A 13,682-nucleotide genomic window follows, 5' to 3' on the forward strand; every position below is an offset into this window, starting at 1 on the left:
TGCCGGAGGCATCTCCGGTCAGCGTGGACTTTTCCTTGCAGGTGCTCGTTCCCGACGATTAGACGACGAGAAGATTGGCCGCAACAGATCGTGATCGAAAATTTTTCATAACAATATGTATACATTTAAAATTACTTTCTGTTGCAAGTGGTATGAGCTAATAGATTTTTTTTTTTTTTTTTTTTTTTTTTTTTTGTTAAAATGGCTGCATAACAAGATGCTTGAATAAATATATTTCTTAGCATCGGTCACAAGAATATTTTGTAACCTCTAAAGTAGTGATGCTGATACCTCCTATGATACAGACATACTGTAATAGTCCGCAAAGAATACCATTTAGTCGGCTATATTATTATCCTTTTTGTAGACGTATACACACGAGACACAACTCGTATGAGCAACCGAATATCTACTAAAAATTGAAGATTAGTGTTATGGTTCTCCGCCTCTTATGAGGTCTAAGAAATGATTATTTTGGAATGTCCTTCCAAAGAGAAATTATTGCCTAGACCACGCCCAGGTAGGTCATCCAAATCCCACGGTGGTTAACACGCCGCAGTAACCCTTGTATTTCACGAATTTCAGATTGTGCGTTATCCACCGTGTACATGCTCCGAGATGTGTGCTGGTTTTTCCTAGGCGTGGTCTAGGCAATAATTTCTCTCTCCCAAGACAATGCTACTAATCAGTAGAACTAGGATAACATAAGCCAAGCCCTCCCATTCGGCTCTCAACTTGGTGAGTGGCATTGACGTACATCTGATGCCACCACAAATAATCTATGGTCACGAATGATGAAGCCAGCTCCCCCATTTTGCTCTGTGTTCTTGACACTCCCATTGGGGCATGAGAGTCCCCAAATGGTGAACCACATGGTGCGTGGGAGTTGCAACGTGGGACCCCGACAAAACCCCCTTCACACTCAAGGATTTGGAATTTGAAGAAAATGAGAACTCTATATATTTGAGTATGTATTCATTTAAAATAATCATAGAAGAGGCATAAAAATTAATCTGTGTCAAAATGAACTGAAAAGCGAAAAAAAGAAAAAGAAAAGTAAAAGAAAACAGGCAAACATCTTATACCTGATTAATTGCACAATGACTCTACTCAGAGGAGGTTTCATGGGTGAAGTATTAACTAATACTAAATATATTTATATGTTCCTCAAAATTACTAATATTAGAATTTCTTTAGGTCAGAATTATAATACTATTTATCGTGACAATTCATTGTTTCCTTTGAATTCATGTGATTTGAGTAGGATTCAGAATAAATATGAAAAGTGTGGTAGTTGAGAGCTGTTAATTAGTGACGTAAATACCTTATCTGATAAATTTCTTGATTAATGGACCGGATCCGAAGGAGCAAAAAATCAAACTGATTGCGCCTATGGTTTTGACCCTGCCGCACTAAAACAAATATAAATCTCTGATCCAGAATTAGAATCATCTATAAAATCCTAATTCAAAAAGTTCTTTTCGTGCTCTACGTATCTGGTGCTTTATCATCACAATTCAATTTTGAGGCTAAATTCATTCGTTTGATGGGTTAACAGGAGCCCAGAAGATCCTAGACGAGTTAGAAGTTTTAATTTTTATTTATTTTATATTAAAAATAAATTTAAAATATTTCAGATAGCTTAAATGTCAGGTTAAGATTTTTTTTTTATAAATAAAGCCTTTAGCCAACGTTGGAGGTACTCTATTTTTGACATTGAATTAAAACTTTAAAAGAGAGTTTCTTCTTATATTTTCTATTCTCTTTGCTTTGTGCATCTTCCTCCTCTATTTCGACGTGGTCTTGCCAACGTCAATTAGTCGTTGAAGTCTCTAAATTTTGTTATTTTGATTATTAAATTAATATATTGTTATCATGTTAACAATGAATTATAGCGGTAGGTCTCAATACTTTCTTTGAATCAACTTTACTGTACTCAGTCGAACTGAGTTTTTGGATAACTAAACTATGGATACGTCCTATACCAACCTCCTCGAACTATAGCTAGTCCTGTACTAGCCTCATTGCACTCAGTACGTATTGCATCAAATGAAACATCTCTCCTTTCTTACTTTCTTGTTTTAGGTTCGTGAAGGGGAAAAAACATATAATACATAAACGGAACTGGTGGAAATTGACTTAAGGAAACATGACAAATTTGGATGCCCTGCCTTGGAATGGAACCAATGACATTATGATTCGTGTTTCTCTTCCCACTTGGGTTCTGTTTGATAAGGTCTCCTGGAATCCAGTACTATGATTCTTCATGTCTTTGTTATGTTGCCAGCCACTATAGTTTCAAGCAACTTATTCTATATACACTTTGAAGCATCTGTTGTGGCAGGCTGTGGGGGGACCTCCCTTAATAGTCCCACATCGGGCAACTCTGGTGTGTGCATGTGCTTAAGAGGATACGAGCACACCTTCCCTCACGAGGCGCCTTTTGCGGGGCGTTGACCCCAAGACAAGGGACAAAACCGTGAGGCCGTCTGCGTGACGCCGGGCGGGACAACCCCCGGTGGGGACCACCGGGGTACTGCCCCCGGTCCGGACCCAGCCAAAGCGGGCAATACTTCGTGGGGCGGAGCGTGCGGTCTCCGACGACCTGCTTGACACGTGCGCACAACAGTATATTTGGAGCTTGTTACATCAGATGCACTAGCAGCAAGACTATCTTCTGAAATTTGGTTTGCACACAAAGGCAAATAAACTCAAAATTATTTGCCATCCAATGTTTTTGCTTCTACTCTTTTATGTCAAGCCATCTTCACTTATTAGCATTTAAGCACCATAATTGTAGTCTCAAACCATATTTATAAATCAATTATACTTTCCTGGCCCTTTGTGTCACTTCAAATAAAAAGGGATCACCTATAGCTTCTTTTCACTTTCTTGACCAGTTTTCCAGCTTTGTTTCCTTGTACAGTTGTTGTTGTTATTGTCGTTTGTCTTTGTACAGTGGTTACTAAAATGCTTCTGAGATAAGGTGAAATTTTTACCTTTGCAGCAAATGAGGCTCTGCATCTTCTCTCTCAATATAATATCTTCCACCTGCTGTTAGTGTTGTTCATCTCTGCTTAAGGTTGTTAAGCACAATGTTATTCAGCAGGCAAGTGCACTGCTAAACCTGTTGCACATATAGACTTGTAAATATTTCATCCTTAATGAATGCATGGTGGCATTTTTGCCCCCCTTTTCATAAAAAAAAAGAATTTTTTAGCTTTGGTGATTGATTCAAAAAACTCTGAAAAACAGACAGCTTCATCTGTAGGACTTGTCTCACATCCTCTGCTGGATTCTTTTGCATTGAATGATCTGATTGTTTGTTTCCAGCAATCAACATGTCGCACCCCATGATGTTTTCTTGCATGTTCATATTTGTGTACCTACATATTTGAGATTTATTGCTACTAAATAAAGCAGGTTATCATATCTGCATTCTTCTTCTTCTTTTTTAATTTTTTTAAAAAAAAAAAGAATGAAGGGGCTTAGAAATACAAGATCCAACCAACATTTCGGTGAAAGAAGACACAAACTCACTGAAAAGATTAGTTGATCAGATTTAAAGTTCTCATTGCTTAACTTCTGATAGGATAAAAATTAAGAGGAAAAAAGAGAAAAATTGGAGAGCAGAAGCCCAACCATGTTGAGCTTGTATCAAATTGAACACCACTGATCTATTTAGGCATCTGGAGGTTCTGTGGTTGTTGAATCCTTCTGTGCTTCATGAGACATTGCTCCATAGTCAGTGCCATAGTTCCTGTAACCAGGGCCATATCTGCTGCTTATGATGCCAGCATGTAGCAGGATCAGGTATAGCAGCTGTGTGAATGTCAAGATTATGATAAAAGCTTCCAAAGTCCTCTGCAATATTGAAACATTGGTTTGATAACAATTATTATTCAGTTTGTTGATTAATAATATTGCTTTATTAATGGTTGTTGAGTACTTCACATACCAAATGCCTCCCTCGGTTTCCGAGATTGATATGCTTGCATGCAAGACTGCAAACACACATAAGAAATTGTGAAGTTGTTAGTTAATCGTAATCATTCTCAGGTTTTCTCAACAAGTAGAAAAATAACAAATTGTGGAAACTCAATTATGGAGATGGGATAGGTTTTGATTTTGCCTTTGTAAATGATATTTTGTGAAGATAAGTTTCAGGTGTCAGTTAGATACCTCCTATCTTCATCTTTGTATGAATATCCTTGTTTCAAAATGCTCTCTTGATGGCAACATTTCGGTGATCAGAAAGGCTATGTTTACAACCAACATCAGAAAAATTGAATAAAAATTTGGAAGTGTTTAGATGGAAAGATTAACTATACATGTGCAAACTAAAAGATCCCCATGCATATTTAATCTGGTTTAGATGTAACAATTGATTATAAGTTCCAATATTTTGTATAGTTTGAAGAAGTTTTTGTCCTTCGAAGATGAGTGTTTTGTGGCAACAATTTTTTTGAGTAATTTTTTGTGGTTTTAATCACAACCACTGAAAAATTTCTAATGAATTGATTTTCCAACCTCCATGAAATCATGATCTCTATTAATTTTCCTGCTCCTTATGACATACGTATATTACTCCTAAAGAAATTCAATTTTTCAAATTTTTGTAATATCTATTAAGAAACAATCAAAAAAAAAAAAAAAGGTTCTTGAAAATTAGATTACTTTAGATGTGACACTATTATTTTGAAAAGCATGAACTGTCCTCAGTGTGTGACCTCATGATAACCAATATTACTAGATGATTTTAGGGATTTATGCTGTCCTACATGACCATTTTGGCACTCAACTATCTATTTTTCAGCAGGAAAGTAAATGCCATGATATGCCATCTATACCAGCGTGCTGTACTCGAAGATCAAAACGCCCAGAGGGTGCCAATTGGTTGAAAAGTCATTAGCGTATCGTTTATCGGGTGACTTGGGTTTGCCCTTAGAAGATATTTTGATCAGAATTTCACGAGCAGTGGCTTGGTCTGCTTGAGAGAGCTTAAGCTCTTGCTAGCAGGGATTCAGCTGAATATAGGATAGATGGTGGAGATTTTAGATTTTTTTTTTTTTTTAAGAAATATGTATATAATTAAGGCAGATCATCATAGAAAAAACTATGAAAAATAAGCTGGGAGAGATGATAACCTAAACAAGAGGTCATGAGTTTGAAGCATACATGGAAACAACATTTCCACATGGAGACAAGGCTTTGTAGGGTGTGGATGCTATTTTTCACACGAAAGAATTAATGATTGGTCTTCTTGCACGATATCAATTATTAGATGGCACCAAGCTCCTTCATTCATCTGCTGACCGGCTTTAATATTGATCCATACAATGCAGCTAGATCATTATAAAAAGAAATAGGGGAAAAGCTAGTTGTGAAGGGTGTGATACCCGAATGAAAGGGCCGTGAGAGCCCAAGAAACCAAAGCAGAAGAGATTGCACTGGCCAAGCTGTCACTCCGCCACGCCCTCGTATGCAGCAGCCCTGCCAGCACGGAGCATGCGCCCACCGCTCCAGTCATCAATGAGAAGATCACCAAGTAGCCCGTCGACGTATTCCTACCTCCTAAATCTATGCAGTAAAAATAAATAACGAAGTATAAATAAATAAACGTAGATGGAGTTAGCGAGCCATTGAGACAAATTAAGGCAACAAATCCAATGACCTACGTCGGTGGCTCTCGCCGTCGATGAGCTTATCAAGAGACCATCCGGCAAGGCCAAGGATGGTGATGTACATGATGAAGTTGATGAAGAGAAGAGGCCTGAGGAAGCCTCTACCAGCCGTTCCCGTTGCCATTTAATTCTTAATTTGGTACCACTTCAACTGGTGTTTATGTACTTAGTCGAGAATATGGAGGTGAAAGAGAGTACTGGGTGGAAGTTGGGGAGAGAGTTTTTAGCTGAGATTTTATAAGCTTACGATGTGGGGTAGAAAATGGTGGCGTACGTGGCCGGGGATGTTAACAGAACTGAGAAGGGGTTATAGATGTTGGCTGGAAAGTACGTGCTAACGTGGATGGCCATGAGAGCCTTTGCACTGTTGGTTATGTCTCCTTCCGGCTTTTCTCTAATTTCTTTGACCGAGCCTCCGGGCTCGCTCTCGTTCCAAAAACTTCTTCTCAACACAGCTCACTTTGTTTGAACCAGTCGCGATAGCAGCCATGGCTAACTACTAGTGCTTGGGCGTGTGATAGGAATTGCATAGGATGCGGGGGGTCTTTTATATATATATATATATATATATATATATATATATATAATATGAGATATTGTTATTTTTCATAATTATAGAAATATAGATTTTCTTTTTTTACAGAGTATAGGAAATTATTGATAATTATTAGTTGGATGTAAAATGAAAATTCGAAGGTGGTGGATGGCTTTGCCTTGATATATATTTGATGCACATGTAAAGGTTAATTAGAAATAATTTCAACAGTTAACTATTCATATTGAATATAATCAGTCATTACAATAGTTTTGAGAACTTATAATAACTTGTTGAATTAAATCTTTATAAATTATATTATGTAAAAAAACTTGTTTAATCTATACATGGTGGTATAATTATTGAAGAGAGACATCATTTTGTTATTATTATATGTTAAATCTACTTAAGCAAATAATAATAGTCATATGGTATCATTAAGAATAGATGTAATCAGAAATAAAGTTGCCCGCTTACAAATGTCATTTCTACTATAATGATATTGCTATGTCACCAACTTCACCATTTAAGGACCATGGATGTAATATATCATTAATCTTGCTATTTAATTTTAATTATCCTTATTCCTTATTCAAACAACTGATAATTTAATGTATTAAGTGATAAATAATTCAATTTTGAAACATTTTGATTAATTATAAATATGTTCTAACTTTATTATTACTCATAATAAATTTAAAGCCATAGTTTTTACGTAGCTCTTTGACATTAACTATTATAATAATAATGATAATGGCCATTATCTAACTTTTTTACTATTCAATTGTAATTAAAATTTTTAATATTGGATACTCTCTGTCATTTAGAAAATACAATACTTCTGTTAACATACTAATTTTATAGCACATAACACCATTATTTTTAATTTCCATTTTTTGGTGGTTGGTTAATTTTGTCTTATGAAAATAATAGCAATTATTTTATTTTGAGATATTTCTAGGCAAATTTAGAAGCAAACATTATTGATTTTATTATAATTAGAAATACATTAATAAAAGAATCCATATTTAAATTCCGTCATTAAAACTCTATTTCATGAGGCTGTCAAATAATATAATATACGAATTATCTAGATCGTAACAAATGATATCAAAACAGACAATGCATGGGCCATATGGACTAAGAAGTACATACGAATTCTTTTTGAGCTAACCACAAGCCAATCATTGTATTTATGATTGGATTTATTAGATTTAAATCCTAATTAGCGACAAGAATATTGAGGTTTAAACAAAGGAGCATGTAAGGATCCATTTGAGCATGCAATTAGTTCCATGCTTTAGTTATATGCTAGGGAGAAGTAGATATTATCTCAGGCCAAAAAATTTAAATAATATTTTTTAGCTAATCTTTTTAGGTGAAATCTTGGTTGTTATACCGTGTTTAGAGGTGCACAATAAAAAATACTATAGTGCTGAGTGACATATGCAAAACTTGTATTGTCTATGTTTCAATAAAGTTATGGCCACATGTATAATCAAGCAATAACTTCAAGGTAAAAATCAACAAGTAATTAGAGCCTTATTATCAAACATTTTCCAGAATTATAGATCAACTTATTCTACAACATTTGTCATAAAAAGGAAAAAAGAAAAAGAAATGCGGCAAAGAAAATATTCACCGTCTGCCTTGAGATAACAGCTTAGTTTTGATTAATTCTAAGCGAAGAGTTTTAAGGTTTAGGACTTTTGAAAGTCATGGACCGAAAGATTTCATGATTCCCTCGAAGTGGAAAAGAAAAGGAAAAAGAAAAAATTTTTATGCACCCGGACAGTCACAACACGCGCATCGTCCGCGATGATTGGCTCACACGCTGGATTGAAATACGATGTGCGGAAAAAAAAAAAAATTTCTTTCAACCCCATACACGAGTCAATCACCGTGGACGGTATATGAACCGCGCAGACCACCCGTGCTGCCCAAAGAATTTCTCGAGGAAAAAAGAACTGGGTAGATGTGGGTCGTGGACTGGGCATGGAGAAGATTGTTATTTTCTCGTTGGGTACCTTATCTTGAACATAGCAATAAAGGTAGAGGCATTGAAAAGAAAATTACTTGCATCATGGGTTTGATAAACGACGAAGAAATTATAGCAGTTCCCACAAGGGTTTTGATAGCATAATTGTATTTTTCCAATTTGATAAGATTTTTTTGGTAAATCCAAGATGATAAGATTTGAATATTAGACTTTTTAGGTATGCATTATCAAGTATATATCAAGGCACGAATCACAAAACACCTGCTTGGGCATGGGCTTTTGGCAATTGCATGAGTTATTGTCAAATGCATAAAGTATCATATACTAAAATATTTCTAATACATTATCCATATTTTCTATAATCTGTTATGTTATAATCATCATGCTTATCATATTATATTTATATTTGTATAATATAACTGCATTGCATGGAATTACATTTCTTTGATAGAAAGGAAAGCATGTCCATCCACACTGTAATGTCCAAGCCCAAATATTTGAGGGTACACATCCAACATTCCAATCTAGAATCTCTAATTGCTAAGCATTATAAATAATATATATATTTTGGATTTAGTGTCCCAAAGTTGGCATGTGATAAATAGGCCGCCCCTTGGTTTTATAATACAACATTTAGATGAGGGGTATAATCTAAAACGGTTATAATTAGTATAAAGAACGGGCATAAGGCTATATCAAGGTAAATAGTAGTAGCTATATCAATAGAACTTGGTTAAATTTTAAGTAATCAAAACTATTGAAAGCTTAGAGGGTCATCAAAATAGAATAATTCAACCATTCATTATCACATCATCTTAAAGCACGGCCCCAATTTATCTGGATAATTTATCTCCCAAAGTTTAGAACGTAATTTTATTATTACTATTGTTTTCTTGTTTTCCATTTGACCGGACAGAGGAACCAAAGAACTCAAAGACCTCTCTCTCTCCACACCAATGCTTTCTAGATGACAATGGTATCCCTCCATTAAGCACTAAGAAATAACAGCCGAAAACTTCAGTGCATCACACAATCCATAGCAATCACCAAAACGCATATAAATGAGCTGGCCAAAATATGCATGCATACACAAGTAGCACCAAATTAATGGTTAAAAATGCTGCAGGCCATCCCAATAAAATGATTTAGATGTAGCATACAAACTGTTACATTCTTTTAATGGTCTGTGTACCTGTCTTTAAAATCCGAAGTTTTTAAGTCTGATTCATGAAAGCCTGATATAAATTGTCTTAACAAAACAGCACTTGGCCAACTGGGTCTAGAATCAATGCCTAGGCCATCATGAGCAATCAACCATCCAGTTCAAAAATTGAAGTATTTGTAGAAGGGGGTAAAAAAAAAAAAAAAAAAGAAAAGAGAAATGATAGGCCATAATCAAAGTCAGAGCATTTTATACAAAATTTTTCATTGATAACTAAGCAAAAGTTGCAAACCTCCCCAACAAATGATTTTTCCTCTTGCCACATGCACAATTATCTTGAGGGTCACTTTACATGTAGAGATTAATAGCACCACCACCAGATTATGACCAACCTGGCCTAGGTGTCTCACGGCTCATGCTAGTCATGCTGTTATCCATCTCGAACGCCAAAGCAGCCAAATGTGTTTCGGCGGTCATTTACATATAAAGGTAAAGCTCTCCTGGTCCATTCATCGAACAGCAAGCGTAGGGCTTCTATATATGAAGAATTCATCGACGAAAGTGGTCTCGAGAGCAAATCAGCACCACATGTGCAAGCTTCACTGTGTGGACCTCTAAACAAAAATGGTACTCAAGCAAATCACTTGAATTCTTCGACCGCAAAACCATTCTCAGATCGGAAAACTGGGATTCAGCTTTCGAGCACAAGCAACCTAGCTCTCTTTTGTAATTCACTGAGTAAATTTAAATTTTTCTCATGGAAATCCTTTTGGCAGCTCCATCTCTCAGTAGCACAAAGCAGATCCTTGATAAAATCTGGAAGCTCACCTTCACTTTCATGCTTGCGCTTCCCATAACCAGCTTCAAATTCACTTGATTTTGCCATGGCAGTTTGAAGCACAGAGGCAGGTATTCCTGGATTTCCGATTATGTTAGTAGTTTTGACATCTGAGAACTAAATAACAGCTTTAAGAAAATAAAAAATGCAGCCAGTCCTCTTAAATCATGCAAATGATAACATTTCTTATAGATGATAGCTAAATTCTCATGATATTTCATCTTATCCTTTCAGTGAAACATGATAAAAGGATGACACTCGAAAGGAAAACAAGATGAAATAAAACAGTCATTTGGGAAAAAGAATACCAGCCAAACGAGCAACATTAACACCATAGCTTTTGGGGCATGAACCAGGAGTCAGTCTATAAAGAAAAGTAACTTCTTCCAATCCGCTAACTCCCTTTCCAACTTGGCAAGCCATATGACACAGTGACACCTATGTACACATGATGCATTAGAGCTAGAAATTTCTCCAGTGGATGCATAAAGAACTCGTAATACAGAAACAAAAAGTGTACCTTGGTATCTTTCTCATATTCTACAGCTAAACGATGATAATGAGTAGAAAACAAGCCTCGACACTCTATCCGATGAACAAGATATTCTAAAACAGATGCGCTGTCAATTGAATAAAAGACCAGGAGAAAATCATTACAAAAACTGCATACCACAGAATAAATATTGAGAAAAAAACACATTAGAAAAATGTGGAATTTGCTTGATGAATGCTGTTGACACAAAGCAACTGTCTAGCATCTATAATTGGTACTCACGCAATAGCTTGTCCTCAGAAGTCGATGTTCCCCGACCAAGCTCATCTAATGCCACTAGAGAATTGTGGGTGGCAGAAGACTGCATTAAGTAAAAATACAAAAATATGACATGTGAAAAAAATGATTCCTCACGATCTAAACAAGCACAAAGGACTTCCAGATTTTAAATATCAAGCATGAAAAACTAGCCACAGACATTTCGCATTTGTACTTCCAGAATAAAACGCACCAGCATTGAAGCAGTCTCTGAAAGTTCCATCAAGAATGTGCTTTGGCCAGCCATAATATGATCCCTTGCACCCATTCGAACAAAGATGCGGTCAACAGGAGAGAGCTTAAAGCTTTCTGCAGGAACATCTGCTCCAAGCTGGGGAAGAGAAACTGAAAGTGAAGAGAGGGTAAACGAGTGACAATGAATAAACTCAAAAGCAATATCTTACCTGTGCCAAAATCACAGACAAGCAGACTTGGCGAAGTAGAGTTGATTTACCACCCATATTCGGGCCTGTGAGAAGGATAAAGTTGGCATGCCCTGCCCCACCAATACTTACATCATTGGGCACAAAAGAACCCTTGCCTAAGGCATCACTTCGGAGAATGGGATGTCCCAGACTTTTAGCAGACAAACATGGAATTTATCATCTGAATGGCATCGTTCCATAATGACTGGGCGGCATGCCGGTCCCTCATAATAGTCACTTGCAATTGCCAGACTAATTAAAACATCTAGCTCTGCATCATGCAGCACACGGCATGGTCAGAAAATGATATGTTACAAAGGACAAAGATAGCAACTTTTATTAGCTCTAACATGAACTGCTTTCTTACTTCTTGTATGATCAACTGTTAGAAATGAGGAAACTGTTGAACACATAATGAATCAAACTTGATTCGAGGTTAATAATCGAAAAAGAGATGAAAAAGTTGTCGATATACTGATAAGACAGACTAATACAAACATTCAGATATTAATCCAATTTAAAATGAGACCATCCTAATAATATAAGTTCCCATAAACACAAGTTTCTGGTAACTTAATCAACTTAAGGACATATGGCCCTGACTACTTGATGGGTATGATCACATAGCCTATTTTGTTGGGACAGCCAATGAACTCAATTTTTACAGTAAAAGAATATGCATGATTCCTTTGAAAAGAGTTGCAAAGAAACTTGTTACTTTCAAAGAAACAAAAGCATTATTTTTATTAGAGACATTTGAAACTTGAAGAATTAAGTTTGTTAAACAATATATGAAAATGTTCTGACTGTAATTAGTACAGAAAAATGCATCAGGTAAGTTAGAGGTGCTAAGGGCTTGGATCTTAATTAGTATCATAACAAACCACCATCCTCCACAGCCAATATCCTCATTGGCCCACTCTGTGGTGGCTATACTCTGTTCTTGATAATTATTCTCATGCATCTAGCCCTTTATTTATATTGGCTGCACTCCGGTTAATAGGTAGTCATTTCCATAGGCAGCTTTAAATCTGACCTCTTTTTCTTTCTCTTTTTCCATACCACATACTCCGAGTTGTCATTTGCATTTCTTTCTTATTGCGGATCAATGAAGATTTCAAAGATTTTATGTCATTCAGAAAATTTGAGAACAACAATTCAGCTTTTTTAACCTAGAAAACATAATACGAGGAACATACTGCCAAATACTAGGAATTTCACCAGAACAAGAGGTAGGTCATACAACCAAAGAACATAGATGTTCAAGTGGGGAGATGAACATACAACGAACTTCATGGGTCAATGGGCATAATGGATCCTTGCCACTTGAAGGAAGAAAAACCAGAAAGTGAAACTAGTAGGGGCCTGTTTCGATATTGCTACACGAACATCCTGCAGGAATCAGGCCTGCTAGCCCACCCAACTCGCATCTTCTAGGGGCATGCCCATGTCCCAGCCCAAGTCCCAGCTTGTGGACTTGTTGATCCATAGGAAAAAAAAAAATATCGATAGGTCTGTTTTTTCCTCCCACAAAATTCAGACCGGAGGTGTTGGGTTGATATGGGCAATGACTAAATGAGCTGCCCAAGAATCCAGCAAGAAATTCAGCCCAATCTTACTCGATTACCCAAATAGGCCCTAAGGTGCACAATAGGAATTTGAAATTTGAGTAAAATTTTTCATCTCGTATATGGTAGCTGAATGTTGAAAACTAGGTCAAACAAATGTTGTGGACAATTTTAACAGAATGATACTATGTTTTCCTTTGATCCAGTTATCAAAGACCTATTGAATTCAAATTTACCCATGTTTTATGATGCCTAAATCATGATCAATGAAGTGCATCTTCAATTTATAAGCCCTATCATATACATTTTAGAACACCAGCACAATAGATATCAGTCAGTTTTCTGCCGACTCAATACATAGTCTACACTCTACAGAGCTCTAAACAATATTATTTTTGGCTTGCTTCCATTCTTGAAGGTGTAGATCAACCTCAATGATCGGATCTTCGACTTAAATGAGCCGTCTTATTTATAGAATCAATAAATATTTTTTTCAAAGGTTTTGCATGATGTATAGATCACAGACACACACATACATCCATTATTTCCTTTATCTGCCACATTAGGAAATGATTGAATCAGTGTAATGTGTTAGCCTTGAGAATTGAGATATCCTCCATGGAACTGAACTCTTCAACTTACTTCCTCTTAACATCTCAT

At 36.2% G+C, this 13,682-nt stretch overlaps 2 protein-coding genes across 2 annotated transcripts in view; both read right to left on the reverse strand.

Moving 5' to 3' along the window:
• Positions 1–3,681: 3,681 nt before the first annotated feature.
• Positions 3,682–5,808, reverse strand: LOC105053338 (membrane protein PM19L-like). The gene is made up of 4 exons (XM_010934434.1): positions 5,679–5,808; positions 5,400–5,580; positions 3,959–4,004; positions 3,682–3,864 (listed from the first exon to the last, which is right to left on the reverse strand). Exons 1-4 carry the CDS (start codon positions 5,806–5,808, stop codon positions 3,682–3,684), a joined length of 540 nt encoding a protein of 179 aa, XP_010932736.1.
• Positions 5,809–9,578: 3,770 nt separating this feature from the next.
• Positions 9,579–13,682, reverse strand: part of LOC105053216 (DNA mismatch repair protein MSH6) — a 31,509-nt gene continuing 27,405 nt past the window's right edge. Inside the window, 8 exon segments of the mRNA XM_010934307.4 lie at positions 9,579–10,295; positions 10,527–10,656; positions 10,739–10,838; positions 10,994–11,009; positions 11,012–11,072; positions 11,223–11,360; positions 11,434–11,628; positions 11,631–11,725. Coding sequence (XP_010932609.3) covers positions 10,072–10,295; positions 10,527–10,656; positions 10,739–10,838; positions 10,994–11,009; positions 11,012–11,072; positions 11,223–11,360; positions 11,434–11,628; positions 11,631–11,725 — 959 coding nt within the window. The 3' untranslated portion in view covers positions 9,579–10,071.

Source organism: Elaeis guineensis, chromosome 10 (assembly GCF_000442705.2).
Source record: "Elaeis guineensis isolate ETL-2024a chromosome 10, EG11, whole genome shotgun sequence".
Taxonomy (NCBI): domain Eukaryota; kingdom Viridiplantae; phylum Streptophyta; class Magnoliopsida; order Arecales; family Arecaceae; genus Elaeis; species Elaeis guineensis.